The 24,424-nt window shown below is 40.4% G+C and overlaps 2 protein-coding genes across 3 annotated transcripts in view; one reads left to right on the forward strand and one right to left on the reverse strand.

Moving 5' to 3' along the window:
* The window catches only part of LOC126100935 (protein unc-119 homolog B), a 45,964-nt gene extending 26,872 nt beyond the window's left edge, over window positions 1-19,092 (reverse strand). Inside the window, exons 1-3 of one of the 2 annotated variants that reach the window (XM_049911599.1) lie at window positions 18,815-19,092; window positions 18,608-18,688; window positions 18,237-18,350 (exon numbers count right to left, since the gene is read on the reverse strand). In XM_049911599.1, the coding sequence (XP_049767556.1) occupies window positions 18,237-18,350; window positions 18,608-18,688; window positions 18,815-18,911 (292 nt within the window). In that variant the 5' untranslated portion in view covers window positions 18,912-19,092. The remainder of the gene's footprint in view (window positions 1-18,236; window positions 18,351-18,607; window positions 18,689-18,814) is intronic. The other variant, XM_049911598.1, reaches the window with a different exon arrangement.
* A 227-nt stretch (window positions 19,093-19,319) lies between these two features.
* Window positions 19,320-24,424, forward strand: part of LOC126100934 (condensin-2 complex subunit H2-like) — a 33,435-nt gene continuing 28,330 nt past the window's right edge. The window contains exon 1 of the mRNA XM_049911597.1: window positions 19,320-21,985. Within this exon, the coding sequence (XP_049767554.1) occupies window positions 19,456-21,192 (1,737 nt within the window). The 5' untranslated portion in view covers window positions 19,320-19,455 and the 3' untranslated portion in view covers window positions 21,193-21,985. The remainder of the gene's footprint in view (window positions 21,986-24,424) is intronic.

Consider the following 24,424-nt stretch of genomic DNA (forward strand, 5'->3'; position numbering starts at 1 on the left):
AGGAATATGGAATTTGTCTGTCACTTTTCATTGACAGTTTGGAGGAGATTGTGCAAGAAAAGAACAAGCCGAGTTCCATACAAGCGATTCTTTCTAAATTTGTGCTGATTTGTGTGTAGGAGCTTTCTTCTCACAAGAAAATTTTCCATACCTTAATATAATGCTTAAGAATTCCGCAGCAAAACGGCATTAAGGATATTGACACACAATCTTGCTTCAAAATTATTGCTGTATTCAGTTCCAAGAATTAGCAGAGAAAAATGTAGCCATTAGGTTTGAGGCACTTTGCTGAGTAAGAAATGTAGCCAACGTACCAAAATTGTTTTTAATGGTGGAAGGAGAGCTACATTACACTCCAGTCTGGAGTGAATCTACTTTATATAGGGGCAGTACGCTGCACCATACCCTGCTGCCTTGGACGCTATGCTAAATTCATTAATGTGTTTCTGACTCTTATACGGTTCATCAAATACATCAGAGCCACAACCTAAGTGTGTTGTCCAGTAACAGGTAATTTCATTTTGTTTAGCACTCATCAAGAGATTGTGTGGAATATTTATCTGTAACCTTCATACAACCTTCAATATTTCATGACCAATTTGATGATTATGATGCCTCAGTGAGAAGTGCTCAACATCATGGTCATCAGTGCCCTGACAAAAAGTCAGCACATGAATGTCATGGGTGGGGACGAATGCTGTCACAACATGAGGATCAGTTTGGGATGTATTAAATTCTGCCTCCCTCCCCCACCAACTGCGGGATGAGGCCGGACAGTTGACAAAATTTCACCACTCTTGTAACACTGGAATCAGTATCTGTGAGGATGGTAGGCAAATCTCAATCGAGACTGAGTGCTGCCCTAATATCAGTACATGGGACACAAGTTGCCACAATATGCTGAACTGAAAGTGGCATGCTACAAACATTACAGAGTGGTGGATCATCCTGCCAGAGGAGGAGAAGCCATGTATTAAAGGGCTATGTCCAACGCGCATTCTGGTAAGCAGAACCTCCTTTCGGCGGTGAGGCTGACGTGAAGTCCGCCATAACTTCGTGGTCAATTTGCAACCATTCAGTCTCCCACTGCCACTGACACATGATGAGTCTGGCAAAAAATGAGATGATGGCGTGCAACAGGATGGGACATTGATGGACAGCACCATCCTGACATGCTCCCTTGGTGGATTTGTTGGCCATGTCGTGGCCATGTCGTTGCCCTGTATCCCGATTGGCCAGGCACCCAGCAAAACGATGGCTGTAAGGAGTCGTGGATGAGCTGAATCAGCTGGTCTACTGGATACAGTTGGTGAAGTGCTTGCAGTGCACTAAGAGAGCCTGAACAAACAAGAACCCTTGTACACTGATGTCTGTGAACCCTCTCCGGTGCCGTCACATTGCCACGTAATTCCACATCGTAATTTGTGAATTGTTCTGGAAGACGCACTTTAAAAACAGTAACAGTGAAAACAGCAGAACAATCAAGGACATTCTCTTGCTGGAATCCATCTGTACAAACAACAATAAAACTCTGGTTCGTACTTAAAATGGACGAAAACAAAGGTGTAAAAACATAATCTGGGGTACAAGATTCCATCCCTGGCTGTGTATTTTGATATTCCTGGACAGCCATTCAAAGGTGGGTTGGGCCACTAAACTAAATGTCAATGACTGAGGTGATGCTGGGATTTTCAGCACCTGTCAAGCCAAAAGGACACATTGCCGAATCCAGCTACTACACACAGACTCTGAACTCGGCTGATCTGAAAGGCTCCAGTCGATATCTGAATGCCCTCTTGGTGGACATCTTGAGGTAGGAAGGACAGGCTGATCCGTAGACCACACTGCCATAATCTAAACATGACTGAACAAATGCCCTATAAAACTGCAGCAGCCAGCATCTGTCAGCTCCCCATGTTTTTCGCTAAGGCATTTCAAAATTTTAAATGACTGGAAGCCCTTTGTTTGTAGGTCTTTCAAATGTGGAAGCCAAGTCACTTTCAAGTCAAATAATAAACCCAAAAAGTGCACTGCTACTTGAAAAAAAAAAAAATTGTCCCCCCATTGTGAGCACTAGTTGGTTAAAACTTCGATGAGCATGGTCAAAATTGACACACGTAGTCTTCTCAGGTGAGAACCGAAAACCACTTGTCCTGGGCCAGGTTTCGAACATCCTAATGGTTAGCTGTAGCTACCTTGTCCTCCTTACAAGATAAGAGAAAGAGTAGAAGATTGCAAAGTCATCCACAAACAAAGAACATTTGACAGGGCTCCTGACTGCGAAGGAAATAGGAAATGCCGTTGATAGCAATGGTAAAAATGGTAAACAATGTGACACTGTGGACACGGTCTCGGGGGACCCCATTCTCTTGAACCCAACACTCAGACAAAGCATTGCCAACACAATGTCGAATATGCTGGTCCTAGAGAAAGGATTGGATAAGAAGAGGCAGGCATCTGTGTAGTCCCCATTCATGAAGTTGGCAAAGAATGTTGTACCTCCAAGTAGTGTCATATGGTTTCTCGAGGTCAAAAAGCACAAAAACCAAATGGTTCGGCATAAGAAGGACTCCTGTATCACCGTCTCCAGTAGAATTAATTTGTCAAGGGTGGAACGGTAGCACCTGAAACTGCACAGGGAGTGGCTTAAGTGACATCAGGATTCCAGCAGCTAGAGGAGGTGGGCATTGACCATGTGTTCAAGAGTCTTATCCACACAAATGATAAGGGCTACACTCCTGTAACAGTTAGGAGTGCAACGGTCCTTGCCTGGTTTCCAGAATGGAATTAATATTGCCTCCTTCCACATTGTGGGGAACTGTCCATCAAACCAGATCTGACAAAGTAGAGAGGAGCTATGCTTTCGATTCAGGGGACAGATGACGATGCATGGCATAATGGATCTTATCAGGTCCTGGAGCAGTGTCCCTGGTGTGACGTTACGTGTGCTCGACTGCTGTTGAAATTGCTCATCAATATTTCATAAAGTTTCAGTCTTCAGTTACTTATTTTAAAGTTTATTTGTGTTAATATTTGGCATAAAAGTAACTAATTAGTGGATATTCATTAATCTCAGTCTTTCTTCCTGTGTTATTGACTCGAGTGGTCTGTTATTCGTGAATGTGCTTACGTCGTTCGTCCCAGCCTCATGCCTCAGCTGTGTGTTTACATTTTGTGGCGTGCAATTGCAGCTGTTGCAGTTGTAAAGCCAAGTACTGACAAAGTTATTTGTGCACTGTTATACAGTTATTAATTTAATAGTTTTCAGCAGTGTTTCGTGCTGTTTGTGACAAGATAATGATTTAATAAACTTTTGGAAATGTTCGCTTGCCTTTTTGAGTTTTCTGTGCATTGAAGTCGTTTATTAAATTTCGTGCTTTAGTTTTCAGCTTATGTTTCTTATTGTTTATAGTGAAATATTTCAGTAAAATTTTCATTCAGTGTTTTAACACTGTTGAGGTTTCCAGTGGTTGCTTGAATTTTTGATTTTAGCGAATAATTTTGTGAAGTTTTGTTGGTATTGGTATTAGCTGTATAGTATTAGTAGTAGTATTAATAAAAGTAGTTGCTTTCTTAGCAGACAGAGACTTTCGAGACCGCTATTGTTAGTTCTATAAATAGTTCTACTGGTGTAACTGAACTTAGGTAACATAGACATATAGTTTTTTTCAGTAACAGTAAAATTTTACCACGAGTGAGAAGTATGGGCTCTGTCGCAGGCTTGTGAGTAGTGGGTTACAGTATGGGATTTGTTCAAAGTCATTGGGGGGGGGGGGGGGGGGTGTATGCAGTGGGGAAGCCAGTGGGCATTCTATCGAGATCCTCTCCAGCAAATGCAGAATATGCAGTAGAAATAAGTTGATAGAGGAGCAGAAGCATAAGATCTATGCCCTTCAGGTGCAGTTACAACACACAAAGGAGGAGCTAGGTAGGTTGAGGAGGGTGAAGGGTGGTAGAGAATGGGAACTGGCAGTTGGCAAGAAGGCAGCTAGCATGAGGAGGTATTCAGGCAGTTATACTTTGCATATATGCAATAGATTTGACCAACTGACAAGAGTTGAGTGGAGAAGAGCCTCTCGATGTAGTGAACATGCAGCATTCCACAGCAGTTAGGAGGCCTAGGTCAGCTGCAAAGTCTAACAGAAAGAAGAAGGTTCTGCTGCTAGGTAGTTCACACGGTAGAGGTGTGCGCCAGCAGTTGCAGGAAGTGTTGGGGAGTGATTACCAGGTCACCAGCTTTATGAAGCCTACTGCAGGGTTGGCTCAGGTGACTGACATCATAGGGGAGTTATGCAGGAGTTTTATGGAGGAGGATCAGGTAGCGATAGTGGGTGGAGCAGGGAACAGTCTTGATGCAAACAGGTCATATGATGTAGGTCAGGGGCGGGCAGGAATCCTGCACGTGTGCGGTGCACTTGCACGCGTGCAGTTAACAGGTGTTCTGCGTGCACACAGGGGCAAGCTGGCCATCCGCTTATCTCCCCTCCCCACCATACCTTCTGTCCGCTCCTTCCTCTGTAATGTGTTTCGTTTCCTACCTTACTTTATTGAATGAAGGAATCTGGTTAGTCGGAGTGCTTGAAAGAAATCATGGTTTGAAAGAGTACCTATTACCTGGGATACGTTTTATTTAATTATCACAGGTGGAGTTTACAACACGTTTAATATCTGGAACAAAATTTCTACACACAGACACACGCAAACAGTTACGTAAATTTTCCAGCTCTCGCTATATTAAGCGTAATCTTATAACTTGCACGTACCGCTGGGCTATTATTGTCGTCGTCCTGAAAAATTGAAAACAGTGCTCCATTAAATGTTAAATCAGTTAGATGAGAGACATGATGAAAGAAAGTCGCAGATCTCTCGTGACAACAACAACTACGACAGATCATCTAGTATCGTTAGATCGCTCTTCTTAAGCTCAGTCAATTTCCCCATCCGCTCAGAATCCGACAATAAATTGTACTCGTCCTTGTGAAATTTATTATAATGGACTTCCATACTAAACTTCCACTGACCAGCAAGAATACTATCACATATTAAACATTTCGAATTTTCACGTTTTCACACAACGAAAAAATGATTCTCCCATTACTTTTTAAAATATGGCAAATCTCCACTTCTCCGTTTCCTTGTTTCACTCTGCATTTTACTTTTCTTGAAATACAACGTTCACTATGTAGTGGTCGCTTCGCATCAATGTCCGCAGGTTAGCCTGGCACTACACTGCTGCAACCTGCCAGCTGTCGCCACTGCCCCGGTCGATGATTGCACGCGAGCAGCACACGTGCAGCGCTGTGCGCTCATGAGCCGCGTGTAATGTTTGCCCGCCCCTGATGTTCGGTGATGACCTGGTAAAGATAGCTACTCAAACTGGTGGCACTAATGTGCATTTCATGCAACTGTTTCAGCATCATGATTGGCGTCATCTTAATGTGGCTGTTAGGCGTGTTAACCTGGGGCTGGGGAGGGCACTGATGGCAGAGGGCATGGGTCACATTTCAGTGGTGCCAGTTGGGTTTATCAGTAGATCGGGTTTCACTAGGCATGGCCTGCACCTCAATATGTATGGGAAGTGGAGGCTGGCAAAGCTTATAGGTGACAGTGTAGTGGGTGGTGTTGGGATCACTCATGGAAAAATTCCTGTAGTAGTGGGTGTTAGAGCTGCACCTTTTTTTAGACTGAAGTCAGCTGATAAGATATACCTGCTTAAAGGAAGTCCCTGTAACTAAGGGCTCACCTTCAGAGGACGTCATGTTTCCAAGTAGAAAATGAATTAGCATATTTCATCAAAATAAGAGATATTAGAGATAAAGTAAGTGAACTGCTTATAGATGTTGACTCTGAAATTATTGGTGTATCGGAGCACCACTTAAATAATCTGACTATTCAGAAGCTTCCTTTACCAGGATACAGATTAGCTGGCCATTTTTCAAGGAGTTCCTTGAGGCTGGGGGAGTGGCTATGTACTTAAAAAACAGTTTTCCATTTGAGTCAATAGACGTATCAAGGCACTGCAATGAACAGACATTTGAATGGTGTGCAGGGCCAGTTGAATTTAGGTGCAGGGCCAGTTGAATTTAGTGAAACTAAACTTCTAATTGTTGTTGTTCATAGGTCCAGTAACTCTGACGTCAGAGCATTTCTGCTCAAACTAGAGAGGGTTCTTGATTTACTTTGTAGGAAGTACCAGAAATATGTGGTGACTTCAATATAAATTTTGTATAGATGGTGTAAGAAGAAGGATGTTGGTGGATCTCCTAAATTCATATGATCTGATGGAGACTGTGTTTTTTCCAATTAGGGTGCAGGGAAACAGTAGCGCAGCCATAGACAGTATTTTTTTCATTCTTCATTACTAGATGGGCATTCTGTTAGTAAAAAGGGTGAATGGCCTTTCAGACCATGATTCACAAATTTTAACACTAAAAGGCTTTTATGTTTATAGTGCCGATAACATAGATGATAAATATAATGCTTTCTCTTTGAGAGTTGCTTTCCATTAGAACATTCTAAAAGGGGTACTAGCAGTAATAGGCACCCCAGTTGGCTGCTAGTGGGATAAGGATATAATGTAGAACAAAGCAGGAATTATATTAAAATGTTAGAAGTAGTCACAACCAAGCTACAATATCCCATTACAAACAGTACTGGAAGGTGTTTAAAAATGTTATTAGGAAGGCAAAGAGTATGTGGCACGCAAATAGAATAGCTAATTCAGAGGATAAAACTAAAACTGTATGGTCAGTTGTGAAGGAAGTGTCTGGTCAGCAGCACAAGGTCGACGATACAAAGTCAGTTCGCAGTAAAAATATTTCTGTCACTGATAAATCAGATATATGTACAGTATTTAAAAATCATTTTCTGAGCATTGCTGGTGAATTAAATAAATATTTAGTTTCTACAGGGAATCGTACAACTTTCTCGGCAAATGCCTTTCCGAGATTGACGTCTGATATACTCCTCTGTGATACAGACAAGGGAGAGATTGAGTTAATAATTAAATCACTGAAGACTAAGGACTCTCATGGTCATGATGGAGTGCCTAACAGAATATTAAAGTACTGTGCTGCACATGTTAGCCCTCTATTTAGCCATATTTGTAATTTTTCCTTTAGGAATGGTAAGTTTCCTGAATGATTAAAGTATTCAGTAGTAAAGCCGTTTTTAAAAAGGGAGAATGGGATAATGTAGACAATTTTAGGCCTATTTCTATGCCATCAGTGTTTGCTAAAGTTATTGAAAAGGCTGTGTATGTAAGGATAATTGATCATTTCATATCACATGATTTGCTATCAAATGTACAGTTCAGCTTTAGGAGTCATTTAACAAATGAAAATGCTGTATTCTTTTTTCTCTGTGAGGTATTGGATGGGTTAAACAAAAGGTTTACAACGTTTGGCATATTTTTTTTTTGATTTAACTAAGGCGTTTGATTGTGTTGATCACAAAATACTGCTCCAGAAGTTGGACCATTAACAGAATACGGTTAACCTCTTACTTTAACAAGACAGCAACAGGTCATTATTCACAATGTTGAGAATGGATGTGTTGTTGGGTCTGAGTGGAGTATGATCAAGTGGGGGTTGCCCCAGGTATCAGTGTTGGGGCCACTCCTGTTCCTTATTTATATAAATGATATGCCCTCTAGTATTAGGGGCTAACTCTAAAATATTTCTATTTGCTCATAACACAAGCTTGGTAGTAAACGATGTTGTGTGAAACATTGGCTCGGTTTCAAATAGTGCAGTCCATGACTTAAGTTTATAGCTTGTAGAAAATAAACTAACGCTAAATTTACAGTAAGACTCAGTTTTTACAGTTTCTAACACACAATTCAACAAAACCTGACATTTTAATTTCACAGAAGGGGCATATGATTAGTGAAACTGAACAGTTCAAATTTCTAGGTGTTCAGATAGATAGTAAACTGTCGTGGGAGGCTCACATTCAGGATAGTGTTCAAAGGCTTAATGCTGCTATTTTTACTATTAGAATGGTATCTGAAATGAGTGGCCGTTTGACACGAAAATTAGTCTACTTTGCTTATTTTCATTTGCTTATGTTGTATGGTATTATATTTTGGGGTAACTCTTCCCATTCTAAAAGGATATTTTTGGCTTAGAGTTGGGCGGTTCGGGCAATAAGTGGTGTAAATTCACGAACCTCTTGTTGACCCCTGTTCACGAGTCTGGGTATTTCGACATAGGCCTCTCAATATATATATTCCTCACAGTCATTTCTTGTTAACAATATAAGCTTATTCCCAAGAATCAGCAGCTTTCACTCAGTTAATACTCAGCAGAAATCGAACCAGCATTTGGATTGGACTTACTTAACTCTTGTGTAGAAAGGTTTGCAGAATACTGCTGCATCCATTTTAAATAAGCTACCACCCGAATTCAAAAATCTTAGCAGTAATCCACACATTTTCAAATCGAAACTGAAGAGTTTCCTCATGGGTCACTCCTCCTATTCTGACAGGGAGTTCCTTGAAAACTTAAGCTCATTCTTGTTGTATTGTTGATTGCATTTGCTTCAACTTATGGGCTGATTTTTTTCGGGTTCATAAATATTGAATTATTATTTGTTATTACTTTTACGTTGTAATTTCATGTACTGACACGTTCCACGACCTTGGAGATTTGCTCCTCAATTTGGTCCTATGGAAATTTGATGCGCAAATAAAATAAATCCAGTTTCCACATGGAGAATGGAAGGTTGTAGACTTCCGTCCTACGGAACACCCGAAAAGCAGAAGCTTGTCTGGATGACATAACAAACAGTAAAGAAGTGTTTGGCTAAAATCTACGCCATGTCATCCACCAAGACTCCATTACTTAACGAGTCCATAAGGGGACGTGTACTGCCTGAAATCTGTTTTATTGACTCCCAAACTTGAACAGTGGAAGTGGACCGATTAATGGAAGCCGTGAACTCCCTCCAGAAAGACCTCTTCCATTCATTTATCATTCGCTCACGTGTGCTCTCGCAGATCTGAATGCATGAAGGTTTTCTGTAGTTGGACAGTGCTTGAAGTCCACAGAGCTATTTGTCTGGCCCCGATTGCCAATCAGCAGTCGTCATTCCGCTAAGGTACAGGCTGTCGTCTGAGGTGGTTACTAGACCCGGGGATGGACTCTGCAGCAGCCCATTGGATCTCACAAGTGATATGGGCTACCGTCTCCTATGGACAATTCTTTTGTTCAAAAATAGCCTGTAGACTGTACTGCAACCAATTTGCCCTGTGTATCATCCATCTGCATGGTGTCCTGTCAGCCACTGACCTAGTTGGCAGACAGAGCCACACTGGGAAGTGGTCACTAGAATGTAAATCTGGAACCACTTCCCACTGAATTGAGTCTGCAAGAGCTGGGGAACAAAAAGAAAGGACAATGGCTGAAAAAGACCTTGTAGCTATGGAGAAATGTGTCATCTGACCCACATTCAGAAGGCAGATATTCGCAGAATGGACAAGTCACTCAATCATCTGACCTCTGGAGCAAGTGGTAGCCAAGGCCCACAGCACATTGCGTGCATTAAGTCCCCTCCACCCAAGGAGGAATGGGCATGGGAGTGCCCGGAAGAGTTCTGCCAGTGCGTCTGCATCCAAAGAATTATTAGGCAGAAGGTACAAAGAACACACTGTGATATTAAAAGGGTGGGAGAAATTTCACAGAAATTGCTTGCATGGCTGTGGTAAGAGGGACAGGAGAGGAGTGGCATCTGTCATCAATGAAAACTGTCACTCCAACTTTAGCCCTGTCTCCAGTAGTATCGTCCTTCCTGTATGGGCGATTATCCCGTAATACAGGTGTGTCTGTGGCTTTAAGATGTGTTTCTTGTAACCAGATGCAGAACGCTTTCTCCTGGACCAGGAGCTGCAATTCTTCCAGATGTGAGCGATATCCATTAAAATTTCACTGCAATACAGAAGTCCCTGTGAAAGCCATTGTTCAGCGATGGTTGTTCTTTCCTTTCTCCCTCAGAGGCACAGATTTACAGGGGAGGTCAGGGGGAACATTAGCCGGTTCCTGTCTCTCCAGTTCCTCCAATTGGAAGACCACATCCTCCAAAGCATAGTCCCCATCTGAGAGGGAGAGAGCTCACCAATCTGAAGGTTTGACCACTGCTTTCTTGGACTTAGAACTATCTTTCGAAGGACTTTTTCTTTATTGATGCGAGGAGGTGGTTGCCTGGGTTGCGAGGATGGCTTAGTTGGCTTCTGATGGTGGGTAGTGAGATGTGGCTTAGGTGGTAAGCCCATTGCTGACTGCTTTCTAATGACTTCAGTTACAAGTGGAGCGTTTCCCCCACAGGCACACCGACAAGTGCATGCGCTCATACTTGAATCTGTGGTCTGAGTTTGTGTGGAGGCATCACATTTGGCGAATGGTGTCTTAAGGGCTGATGCAAGAGAAATAGCGAAAACCGGAGGTTGGATAGCTTTGAAAGCTTTTTTAGCTTCACAATAGGGTATGCATCTCTTGACCTTCAAATCCTGAATCTTCCTTTCCTTCTTGTAAACCTCAAGCTCTGCTTTAACTTGCATTAAAGGACATTTATTTTGAAAGTAATGCTTTTCAAACCAACATTCGCAATATTTTCCCGCGACCTGTTAGAAATAGGTTCGTTTCAGCAGCTGCCAGAGAGCACCACATAAGAGGCGCCACTGCACTTGCGTAGCTACAATGACTTAGGAGGCCCGTATGTTCGTACGTGTAAAACATTAAAAGATCTCACATTGTCATAAAAGAAACAAGGCATCAGAGGATATTCCGAGAGCATCGGAATTTCGTGAACCATACTACAATGTACACATTTAAAAGTCCACATTAGTATGTCCAAATTCCCAATGAAGTAGGCCTCGACCTGATATTAAGCTTTTCAATGTGGTTTTCAGATGTAAATTTTCTTGGAGTACCAGTACTGTGTTATCTCATGTTTGTTTCTTTATTATGGCATAATGCGATACGTGCTAGGAGTGAAAACGTGCACCTGAAATGCAGTGAATAGTTGAAATTAGCCAATAGTGTGGAATTACACTTCGTTTCAAATATATTGACTGCCTCAGCGGAAAATATTAATGAAAGCAAATTTCTTTAGCAAACCGACAAAAATTACTTCATGGTGCTAAAATGCGATTAATCCTTGGCCATCAGAAAATGGGAAATAAAATAAAATCTGAAACTAATAACATATTTTTGCCTTCCGTAATCATGTGAATGTATTTTAATTCACTTGATAGCTCCCGGCCACAGAAATCCGTTTTGTTTTCATTTGACGTGAGAGCAGTAAAGGAAGAAGAAACAGCAAAATCACTAAATGTAAACACAGGTCACATGGAGACTACCCACTTCCCCACCGTACTCAAGACTACTCCGCGCATTAGCCCTGGTTCTACGGTATTTCCGAACCAGAGCAATACTCCGCCCATCCCACAAGCGTTTGAGATAGGGAGTGAAAAATTTCTAAAAAAATTGAATTTTCAAAAATATGTTCATTTTGTAGCGCACATCTTTCTGAATAGTCTGATGCATAAAACATTTGTGTTCAAGGAAATGTAAGACATGATATTTGGTCTTAAGTGTGCCAAAGTGCGGTGCCACACCCCTCCACACAGCATTCAAAAATGTGTGTGAAATCTTATGGGACTTAACTGCTAAGATCATCAGTTCCTAAGCTTACACACTACTTAACCTAAATTATGCTAAGGACAAACACACACACACCCATGCCCGAGGGAGGACTCGAACCTCCGCTGGGACCAGCCGCACAGTCCAACTGCAGCGCCTTAGACCGCTCGGCTAATCACACAGCAATCTTCTATCACACGTCACTGTATTTCGTTCTGTGGAATTGAAATGTGTATATTTTGTAATGGATGCCATCAAACTGTATTCAGAACAGTGGAAAGTAAAGTGTCGTACGGTGCCTCTCCTGCTTCCAGTCGGCTGGTTTGACAACCTGCCCCACCCCCTTTTTTTAAACTCTCTGTTAATACTGGATGGGATTATTTGTAAACAAAAACTCTTCAGAAAATTTGCACTCTTTATTCCCTATTAGCTAACAACTTGTTGCTTTTGTGTGACATAAAACTAAATACAGGATACATAAAACCAGCAAAGACAAGAGACACACAACAGTACGCATTTCCTCAATCCTTAGTTCCTTGAGTTTTTTTCTCTCTAATCTTGCTACAGGTGTACATGGGGGGGCTTTCCTTTCTGCGAAAGAATCTATTATCTCATCATCAAAGCTCGTCAAAAATTTTGCTGCATGAAAAATCGAAATTTCGTTGACTAACACTGAAAAAGCTGTTATTACAAACAGGACCCAAGACGTGTGCTTTCGCTATCTGATTACGTTTATTTTGTCATTGTCCGCTAGATAAAACAAAATAGGCCATTCTAATACTGCAGCAAGTGTAACACACAAATAAACGAGACTGTTTTGGCACAAATTATCATTTTTATAACACAACAGAATATAATTCACAAAGTACCAATATCAAATGCCTATTAGGCCTACTACAAGCAAAAAGCTTTATGTTGGGAAACAGTTTCACACTTCATTCATACGCTCCAGTTTCTCAAGCATGAGATCGAAAAGTAATAGTACGAAATTTTTATACAAATTTGGGATCGTCATATTCTTCCATAATTTGTGTCATGTCCCCGTTTCTTTTCCTTCCCCGTTCTATCAAAGTCTTGTCATCACTAATTCTGTAACTATTCCTGTGAATGTCAAAGCTTATTCGCCGTATAACTTTACTAACTCTGTCCCGCGATTATTCTCTGGTTAGGCGTTGTTACATGTTTGTACAATGCGTTATCCGCACTACTTCCAGAATAGAAGTTAAAGCAGCTGCTAGCTGGGGAATGTACAACTGGCCCTTACTAGTATAGCGATCTGGCCAAAACTTTTATGTCAGAACTTCATTTTCTTAGATACATCAAGAAGATAATACATAATCTTTCTTACCTGTTATTCCTGTTAGTCGTTTATTTCCACTCTGGTAGTCCGAATCTACGGATTTCGCAAGTAATAACAACGCTCATCATTCGCAAACCCAATCAACCACATAATCAGACAGTGGTTGGCATTCATCCATTCGGCTTTACTTCGCTCATCTTGTATAGCCCTTTTTGTCTGCAGGAAAGTTTATTTCTAGGTGTGACGAGGATTCCCCTGACAGACATCATGTGCACTATACACGCATTCACAAATCATTCAGAAATCAACTTAGAATGTGTTTAAAAACAGACAGGGATGCATTTCAAAGCCATATTAATAATCGATAGACCAAAGTGCGCTGGAGGCTAGGTGCTTTGTGAAACAAGGTTTTTTTTCCTCAAGAATACGAATCCCCTCACCTAGATCCAGCCTGCTGCGCATACATGAATCTGGCAGCTTGGACACGCCAGTAAAATTTTTCTTGGTAGCATCTAGCTGCTTGCTGCGACTGCTTACACAGCCGACTGCCACATTTCTGTAGCCAGAAGCGGGAAATGGCACTACTCGACTGCGCATGCGCACGATCCCGCTAGTAACTGCTAAAACGATTGTGACGTCACGCTCATTGGAGGCAATTTGTTGTTATGAAGCATTGCATAGTCCTCCCAAAGCCTTTGACACATTTTGCAGTTGGCAGACACTTGTCTGAGCACAGTGTTTTGTTGTTGTATATGGCGCATTCCTCTGCAATTTACGTTTCATTTTCGTTTTTCCTCTCGTTCATGTTTTATTCCTGCAGTAGCGGAATACAGTACTACCCTTTGTTAGAGTATTGGTTCTTACCAGTCAAATTTACAAAAATTTAACTGAAAACAAAAACAATGAAAAATTCCCGGACATCTAAAAAATTCCTGGGTTTTTCCCAGTTTTCTCCCGGATGAAAAAATTCCCGGGTTTTTCCCGGATCTCCCGATTGTCCCGGGTCGTAGACACCCTGTATGAGTGTACTTAAAATGCTAGTACACAGAGCTCAAACAGTCTCAGATGCAGATTGTTTGCCTGAAGAGCTTACCCATTTCAACACTGTTCAGGGAAAATGTGGATGAAGAGAAGAGCACACTGGCCAAATATCTAGTTTTTCTTCCCCTTGTTGGCAATATTTCATTTAAAATACCAAGAATGTTTTGTTCAGTTGAAAGTGTTTTCTGCTCCCAATCTAAGAGTGTTGCCTTGCTGGAATCAGTTACAGAAATTTGTTATAGGCCAGGCCACAAGCACTGTGGAACAATGTTGTGCCGAACCTCAGTGATGCACTCACCTTTTGCAACCAAGCAAGTCTACTAATGCCAAACATTGCATCTCCACAGGACATTCAATGGTGTATGATAAAATAATTGTGGCAACAGTAACATACTTTTTGGATTCCATTATTAAAGAAGCTGTGGAAATACGCTCAGTGGAAAATCTAATAAACCATGACGCAGCTACCAATTGGATAATGTGTGGAATTCTATCATCTCCACAATTTGCTCAAATCAAAGATGACAGAGTGTGCTAATGGCCACAACAAGCAGCAATGCTAAGGACAGCTAACTTCTGTGGTTCATCAGCAAGAATGCTCCCACCAGGTAGTGTGGTCTGTTTGTCAACTTGATTATGTCGCATGCACAGAATACTCACAGCCCACTATACATTGTGGAACGGAGGACGTCTTCGTCAGTCTTCAGTAGTTCGCCTGAGAATAACATGCAAGCTACCCAGTCAAAATATCATGGAGTGTAGTTGATGACCAACTGCAAGCCCGAAATTTCTTTAAACACTATTGTGGTGTCTTGAGGGAGGAGGGGAGGAGGAGTTAGATCTATTATTGGAAGGGCGCAAAACATGCTCTTCTGTGCTGCAATCTCATGGTGACAGTACGAGTGCCCTGAGTAGTTTTCTATTTTCGAGGGTTTACAGAACTTACAGACAAGATGCATGGGCCATGGGTTGTTGGGTACGTGTGTGAGAGTGGGTTTGGGTTTTCATGTACATTCTGTTGTTGTTTTTTTTGTTCAGTTTTATATTAGTAATTAAGTTACTGTTTTGTATTTTAAATTTAGTGTTTGTGTTTCTTTTTTGTATTGGTTTGCTCAATGGCATGGCAGCAATTTGATGGATTGTTATGTTTTCTGAGTACTATGTGTGTAGTTTATTTTAGATCTCGTAGGTTTGAAGGGGGAGGATTGTATTTCTTTCGTGCACAGTTCCGGGTTTTCTGTTTTGTTTTGGAATGAGCAACTATGACATTGCGGTAGCCATTTTAGAATACGTTTATGCTGTATTTTAGGGCTTGTGGTATTATAGGCTCTGGTTTATCTAACAGTCTTTACATATGACCGGAATTTATTTGGGTTTTGAGAGAGGTCTTTTGACAGTACTCTGCTATAGAAGATGATGAAGGTTTCAAGCATTGCCATCATGACTGACAAATTCATGTCATTCAACATCTCTGTACCTATAGCCATATGCTTGGTTTTGGGCCTGTTACCCAGCGGTCTTTGTTTCTTTAGAAGTTTCTTTACAGCGACTGTATACCAGGGAGGATCCATCCCATTATGAACTGTTTTACTAAGTATACGTCTACCTAGTATGTTTTGTTTTAGGAGACAAAAACAATTGAGGTCATACACGCCCATGTCATAACCTTAGAACACTTATATGAAAAAGAAGTTAAAAGCTACTACATAGTAAGCTCAATTGATGGAAGGAAAGAGAGCTAAGAATAAAACTTCCTCTTGGAGAAAGGTCCACAAAAACGCCAATATGTGGTCAACTACTCTTTTACACTTGAGCCACAGTTCTTCTACATGCTGCTGTCTAGAGATATTCCTCTTTTGAGATGTGAGCCAAGTGCATATTAACCTAACTTACTAAATATGTAAATCATATGGTTATAATAGAAGGAAACATTCCACGAAGGAAAAATATATCTAAAAACAAAGATGATGTGACTTACCAAATGAAAGTGCTGGCAGGTCGACAGACACACAAACGAACACAAACATACACACAAAATTCAAGCTTTCGCAACAAACTGTTGCCTCATCAGGAAAGAGGGAAGGAGAGGGAAAGACGAAAGGATGTGGGTTTTAAGGGAGAGGGTAAGGAGTCATTCCAGTCCCGGGAGCGGAAAGACTTACCTTAGGGGGAAAAAAGGACGGGTACACACTCGCACACACACACATATCCATCCACACATATACAGACACAAGCGTCTTTAAATATGTCTGCTTGTGTCTGTATATGTGTGGATGGATATGTGTGTGTGTGCGAGTGTGTACCCGTCCTTTTTTCCCCCTAAGGTAAGTCTTTCCGCTCCCGGGACTGGAATGACTCCTTACCCTCTCCCTTAAAACCCACATCCTTTCGTCTTTCCCTCTCCTTCCCTCTTTCCTGATGAGGCAACAGTTTGTTGCGAAAGCTTGAATTTTGTGTGTATGTTTGTGTTCGTTTGTGTGTCTGTCGACCTGCCAGCACTTTCATTTGGTAAGTCACATCATCTTTGTTTTTAGATATAAATATGTAAATCTTCTTACTTCTTTTAGTTTTGCTTAGAACTTTTGGAAATCATTGTTTCTAAAACTGTCTCATGTTCATTGATGTAAAATCCAGAAGGGAATAATGACTATATGAAAATGATAAGACTGCTACTCACCATATAGTGGAGATGTTGAATCACAGACAGATACAAAAAAAAGATTACTAAACATGTAAACTTCCTGCCAGGAAGCCTTTTTCTGTAATATACTAAAACACACACACACACACACACACACACACACACACACACACACACACACACACACACGACCACTGTTTCTGGCTGCTGAGCCCAGACTGTGAGCAACTCAGCATGAAGGAGAAAAGCAATCTGGGTGGTGGGAGCAAGGAAGAGACTGGGATGGGGATGGGGAGGGAGAGCACGGTACGGTAAAGTGCTGTTTGTCGGAGCATACAGGAATGAAGTGGAGAGAGGTACAGGAGCTAGATGCAGTACGGAGATGAAAAAGAGGGGGGAGGGGGCATTGGAACAGTAAAGGAGAGAAACAAGAAGGCTGTGGGTGCAATTGTGGAACAGAAGGCGGTGGAGTGGGGACAGGAAATGGATAGGTGGGTGAATGACAATGATTAACAAAGGCAGAGGCCGGATGGACCATTAATCATCTGTCTAACCTCTTGACTTAACCTAGCAGATGTACCCTCTCTCTATCTCCTATCTGTGCACTCTCACAAACAGCACTATACTGTCCCCCAGCTGACCCTGCGGAGTACGTCTTCTGGTCGAAAGCTTAAATATTTAGTAGTCTTTTTGTTGTGCCTGTCTGCAACTCAATATCTCCATTATAAGGTGAGTTGCAATCTATACTTTTCATTACACTGTCATGTTCAATGACGTTAGTTTCAACCTGGACATTCTCAAAGAAGTTACATCTATTTGTTGCTGCTAAATCCAATACATTTCCATCATTAATGAGTTTCCAAACTACCTGTTCTAGGTAGCTTTCAGAGAAAGCATTTGGTATTATTTCTGCAGGTCTTGTAACATCAACTACATTTACAAAAATTACAATTTCTCAACTGATTGGTGGATGATTAAGTTTCCCCCAATAAAGAGGAATATCAATACGAGTCGTCAACTCTGACCAGTTACATGGGAAACACTTGACAAACACTGTAACAACATGGGGAAAATAATGTGAAAACAGTGTTTTTTTTATGAGCTAAGCTATGGACCAGTCTGTCACCATAACCAGATTTTTTTTTCAGTTTCACATTCGTTGGCTTCACCAACTCACAACCAAACTGTCGTCTGCCAAACTACATTCATGTTTTTTACTTTAACATTTGCACGTTTGTCTTGACCCATTTCCCCATGGGACAACTATATGATTGGGGAACAAATATACTGGCTAAGGCTTCCTCTGAAATTATTAGTTATATGTGAGAGTGCGTGTGGTGGTCGATCAAATTGTAATACTGGGTTTTGCCAAAACAAGCTTGTGTGGAGCTCCAATTCCTATCTCAGTGCATCTGAGTTTCTTGTCTAGTGCGACTTTTCATGAAAAGCAGAAAATCTGGGTACAAATCCTGGTCTGGCAGCATTTATCATTAGTAACATATTCACTTCACTTCATACATTACAATGTCCTTGCATAACAGGACATGCCAATTACCTAAGAACTTAATCTGTATTATTACACAGCATTCTGAACATCTGACCTTTTTATTCTTACCTGCAGCTGGTGGTTTTGCAATTTCAAACAACACAGTCCCAGTTTCCAGATCTCTTATCTTGAACCGAGTAAAGTCTATGTCATAGATATTTGCCTCTGGAGAACACAAGTAATCTGTAGAAATGTATACATATTTTAACAAATGATATCCATCTCTGTCCACACACACACACACACACACACACACACACACACACACACACACCAATTTTGACAAGTGATAATGAACATATTATAGCAGACACTGCATCTATATCGGAGCATATGGAAAACGTTTTTAAATATGTAGTTCTATTCAGAAAGTTATTTTTCCTATTGATTATACTTGACCTCAAATGGTGTCAAAAACGTTTCAAATGTCTGAAACTCACTTTCTGTTATTTTAGGAAGTCTCAGTACGTCTTCCGGCGAAGCATATCCCTTCTTAATAATGGTTTCTTCAGTAACGGGCTCTGTTGAAATTCAATTTTATTTATTGTCAATTGTTAATAAAAATAAATATCATTGTGTTTCTGCAAAGGTTTAATTATTAAATAAAATTATATGATAAATATAGGTTAATTAAGATTTTTATTTACCAGAATCTAATATTACAGCTTCTTTGCAAGCCTTTGCCTGTCTAACGCCAACATTTGCACTTAGGTTTCCAGTCTTCTTGTGCACGGCACTGCTCATTCTTTCATTCCTTTTCTCCGAAGGAAAAACGTGTTGACCTTTTTAAGACTGTTCCATCAGCGCGAGCAGAATACTGAATTCTCTCCCCGAGGAAAAAAATAACTCAGTTCTCTCAATCACAAACTTGTAACACAACTGAATTCCACCACAATGCAATACACCGCCTTCTCATTGGTATTCCTGACCGTTGCTGAAAATATGTGTGCATAATTATATGTTATTTCTCACAACAATAACTAACGGAGCAAGGAAACTCGCCAGAAATGTTATTTGATTATTATACCCTGACCAAAATGAACGGAATATTCCTAGTCATGCATGATTTGACCAAAATTCACTATATAATTAGAAGGCGCTGGTATTGGCCTTTTGAGTTGAGAGAGATATCTTTTGCTGAAATGCATTGCAATTGTCTTCGCCGCAGGTGTTGTGTGATTGTATTTTATATGTGATTTGTGATTTTACTGTGAATTAATGTATGTTTGGTGCTGTGATTGCTTGGAATGCGAGTGTGTTCGTTTTCATATAGCACTCTGGTAACATTATGGCTGGAACATCTTATACTCAAGAAGACGGCGCGCTGGAAGACTGTGTTCTTTCTGTGTTACTTAACCCTATTCGTGATCTGACAGAGAATTGGGAAATTAATTTGGCACGATACCTGCAGGAATACCATGACTTGCTGGTTGAAAATAGTTTAAATGCCCAGGAAATTCTTAGTGCCATCAATTTTGCGAAAGCTGCACTCGTCATTCAAAAATCTGCTGACATTTATGGGAAGAAAGTGGATTACTTGTGGCAGATATTGCATAATGTTTTAGATACCATTAGGAACCAGAGAAATGAAACTGACCCAGCAAAACCTGGTGCACCAACGAAGAAAGGCAAGGAGGGGAAGGACAATGCCCATGTTTCTACAGAATTCTGTTCTTTAGATGATGAATATGGCGCTTCTGCTGGAGACATAAACATACAAGCGCGCGAGACACGCAGTAAGGTCAAGCTACTTCCCGTATACAATCCGCAGCTAGATTCCTTTCTGGGTGTAAAGAAAATAGAACTTTATGGGCAGAGGGGTAACGCAGTCGGTAATAAATATGATTTCAGAGTCAATAAATACCTGTCATCCACTGGACTGTTAATTAGTGAACCAGAATTAAACCAGTGTTCAGGCGCACTAGAATATGATTACGATGAGTTATCAAGCCCTTCACCGGAACCTGCAATTGAACAACATGAAACTATTCCAATGGAAATTGATCCAGAACCTGTCGAAAATTGTGCCATCGAAGTATGCACACTAGCAGCCGCACCAAGTCGAGAAGAAATAGTTGAAGTTGCAACAGATCAAGAGCATGAGAAGAACAAAGCAGAAAATTCTAGAAAAAAGGGAAATGTGGAGGTTGTTAATGAGAATCGTACTGGATGGGATAGCATTGTGCAAAAAGATGAGAGAGAAAGAGAACTGCAACCAAGACCTACAGTTCATATGCCATCTGCCACTGAGTACATTTCATCTGTATTGCAAAAGAGACCTCCTGCTGACAATAACGCAGGTATGGAAAGAAACAAAAGACCACCTAGTTTTTTGTCATTTTTTGCGAAGGATATCATTTCGAAAGGGAAGAAAAAAGTATGTTACTTAGCCTTTCAAGAGTATTGCTGTTTACCGGAGCAGAAACGGTCTAAAGAATCTGTCGAATTAAATCTAGACGATGTTATGAGGGATGTGGCTAGCGAATTTGGCGAAGAAGACTTTTGCGGCTTTGAAGAGCCTGTGATTCTTGAAAACGAGGACGACGTTAATTTTGAAGTGAATGAGGTCGATGAACTGCCACTACTCGAATGTTTACCTCCACCCTCCGACGTGCCTGCACCAAGTTACGCGGAATTTGTTAGAGAGGCGATTGTCGTTCCAGCAGTAACAGCAGAGGTCGCTGAAAGTATAACACAGATTGTAAATGAATGGCATGATTCCATAAGACATATTTTGAAGGCATCACAGGAAAGAGGTCATTTTAATATTCATAAGTATTGTGATTTAGTGCTTTCTCGATTCCCACATACGGAGGAACACCCAGTTTTGCCTTTCAGTGATATAGTTGGAAATGAACCAGTCGAAAATGTTTCGCGTTATTTCCTGGCAACTCTTATGCTTGCCAATGCGTATAATGTGGAAATAATAAGGACCATAGACGACCCTCTAGCAATGGACTGTATGAGCGCCAAGCTTCTTACGAGAGTAAGAGATAATGAACTCTTGAAAGAGATGTACGAGTGAATTCATCCCTTTACAAATGATTCTCAAGGTGACATTCTGATTTCCATTTTAATGTCTAGATTCATCAGAACTTCACCTCAGGAACGGTAGTTTTTCTGGCGCATAAATTTGTTTTTACAAACACGTTAATTGTTTGTAATACTGTACCAAACTGAAAAAGGCGTCATAAAATCGTGTTGAAGTAATTTATTTTTAGAGTTTTTCTTTTCAAATTTGAAATGAGCCTGTCGGTTATGTGAATGTAAGTTCGTTACGTCACACCGGCTCTGCGCATGCGCCAGCTAGCGGCTTCTACCGCTCTGTGTGTAACATTCGCGCCAAAATAGTTATCTGGCTAGGCGTTGTACGTGTGGATTACTGTTCTAAACATGCCGGCGAGAAAAGGAAAACGCTCAGCTACGAAGACGCCCGTCGCAGAAGCAGCTAAAACGGCAGAATCTACAGATGCAGAACAAAAAAAGCCTCGTAGAAGTCCTAAAAAGTCTCAAGCCCAGCCTGCATCACAAAACGTGGAGGAGGCTAAAACTGCAACTACGTTAGAGGAGGGCGAACCTGCACCTAAGAGGGCCAGAGGCAAGCAGAAGGATAAAACTGATATTGCAGATGGCCAAGAATCTAAGAACACTCCCGAAAAACGCGGAAGAGGTAAAACTGAGTCACCGAAGAAACCAAAATCTGGTGAGGCACGTAAGTCAGTAGCGAAGAAAGGATCGCCACGAGTTGCAGCAAAACCTAAACGAGGCGCGAAAGCCCGGAAATCTGGTGGAAAGACTGCTTCTGCAAAGCGCAAGTGGTAAGCATTTTAATTTTTATATTATATGCAATTATTATGTTGGTGTATATATGTTTAGGAAAGGAATGTGGACTAGAAATAAGTTTTCCGCTGTTGCAAAAATTAATGTGCGCGAAGATGATTGTGAATAAAGCAGCTTATTTTAACAATAAAATTTACTTTTTTATGTATATTATGAAAAATGCTTGTCCGAAATTTTACCGCGCATTAAAAGCTCAGAATTGTATCTGCACAAACACCATAATAGTAACCGAGTAATGACCACTATTTGATATGTTCTCGGGTGCTACGGTAATGGGTAAAGGTTTTCGAATGAAAGGTGTTAAAATTAATAGTATGCAAATTGATGTGTCTATTGAACGGCAACAATTATTGCCAGTTTTCGGTACAAGTTTTCAATTTGCATTCAAAACTATTTTTCACAGATAGGTATTTGATGCTCTACACATAAAATTTAATATTTACTTGTGATGTTATATGGCTTACTACCATAATTAATCATTCCAGTTGCCCATACAAGCAGTTCTATTCTTATCCCTCTTTGTTGTACAATAATATGTAGCACTTCCATTCAGATAAAATTTCATTTAAACTTTTGCAACTGTTTCAGTCTGCAGTTTTGGATGTCCTCTGTGTATATGGAGTGCTAACAATGAGTGATAGGGACAGGATATTAAATGCATTGTACTTAATGTGAATGAGTGCATATAAGTTTTGGGGTTAGGGGAGAAGTGGACTCTGGAAAGTGAACTTCAGGGAACAATTTTATTGTCACAATAGATGCCCTGGGGTTAAGTAAGATTTATCTGTGACGTCCTGACAACTCTAGATCAGCACAATCTGTAGACTTTTTTGTGGTGTCTGCTACTGATGTTACCAAGTTATAATAAGTACAGTACCTTTTAATATGGTAGTTGTTATGAAGTGATTGTCATCTTGTCACTGTGCCAAAGAAGTAAGCATCTATGTTGTGCCAACACCACATGGTGAAAGCTTGTTGCACCTACACTGCCACTCACTCTGCAACTGTAAATGTGTTGGTGACTGATAAGTGGAGCTTGCTTGCTGCATTGTACTGAAATCTCAGTCAAAATGTAATAGACAAATATTGGATTTTAATCATGTTTAACCACATAGATAAGTAAAAAATTCAATCTCTTGCAAATGGAATTTATTTTATGTATGTGGTAAATATATTTGCAGCGGCTGCTGAGAAAGAGTGGCTGAAAATATTTGCAATATTACAGTGTAGTTATTTGTGGCAATGAAGCAGTTCTTCATACCAGAAATGGACATATAATGCAGGTAATGCAATAGAAATGATAACAGTTTTGGGGGTAGCTGTGAATTATGTGCTATGTCCATAGTTGTTGGAAGATTTGTTACAATTAAACTGGATCATGTGATGCATTGTTGTCATTGGTAAAGGAATTCCAACTGCAAATTTGTTGGATGATTCACCTATTCTGAAAATCTCTCACCTGACACCCCCCTCCCTTTTTCCATGGCTATTTTATCATCTATGGTGAACACTGCTCATGTTTGAGTGGAATTAGGGCACAAAAGTGAAGTGAATTTTACAAAGTAGCGTAGTATTTGTTGTCTTTCTGGAAAGTAAAGGAAGATACTTCAGGTTAGCTTTTTCAGTTCTGTCAGCAGTGTAAATATGCGTGTTCAATACAATCATTGTGACTAGTGGTGTCAGTCAGACTGTGAATCTTCTTTCCATCACATACTCGATTTAGATTGTCTGTATCACCACCTCATCCATGAGAATTCAGAAATTATTTTGGAAGTATGCATGGAATAACTTTATTGTGCTGTATATGTCATTCTATATAATGTCTTCCAAGCAATCTGGGAGGTGAATGTAACTTCATTTATTTGTTCACATTACTGAGGTAAGTAATTGTATTAAATGTCTTTGAAGTTATGATGATTTTAAGACAGATAGCACACAATGACGCTCTTAACATTTTGTGTATAAATCAAAATCTGTTTTAGTCTTCATGAAATGAATGTGAAATTTGGTGGTTAGATACTCCAAAGTGTCAGGATTGAAACAGAGTAACCTATTACCTGTAAGTTAACTAACCAATGCAGCAGAAAAGACTTTTGGAGAAAAATTGTTACTTTGGACACAAGGGAATTGGTATAATCTTTTCTCCCAAAGCACAGCATGTGTAATGCAAAATTAGTGGGTAATGAATTTTCATGTCATTAGTTATTGAGTACTGATTATTTTTTTTTTTTAATATTGTTGGTTTGTCCTGTTAATTGTGCATTTGATGTGTTTTTTTTTAATTAATTTATTACTTCTATTATTATTGTATGTAGATCTTCCAAGATTTACTAGCAATTTGTTGGTTGCTGCAGTAGGTGACAATATAGTGTCTACAATTAAATTCCTACAGTTATAAGGCCTTTTTGCGGAATGTG

The sequence above is a fragment of the Schistocerca cancellata genome, chromosome 9, assembly GCF_023864275.1.
Source record: "Schistocerca cancellata isolate TAMUIC-IGC-003103 chromosome 9, iqSchCanc2.1, whole genome shotgun sequence".
NCBI lineage: Eukaryota > Metazoa > Arthropoda > Insecta > Orthoptera > Acrididae > Schistocerca > Schistocerca cancellata.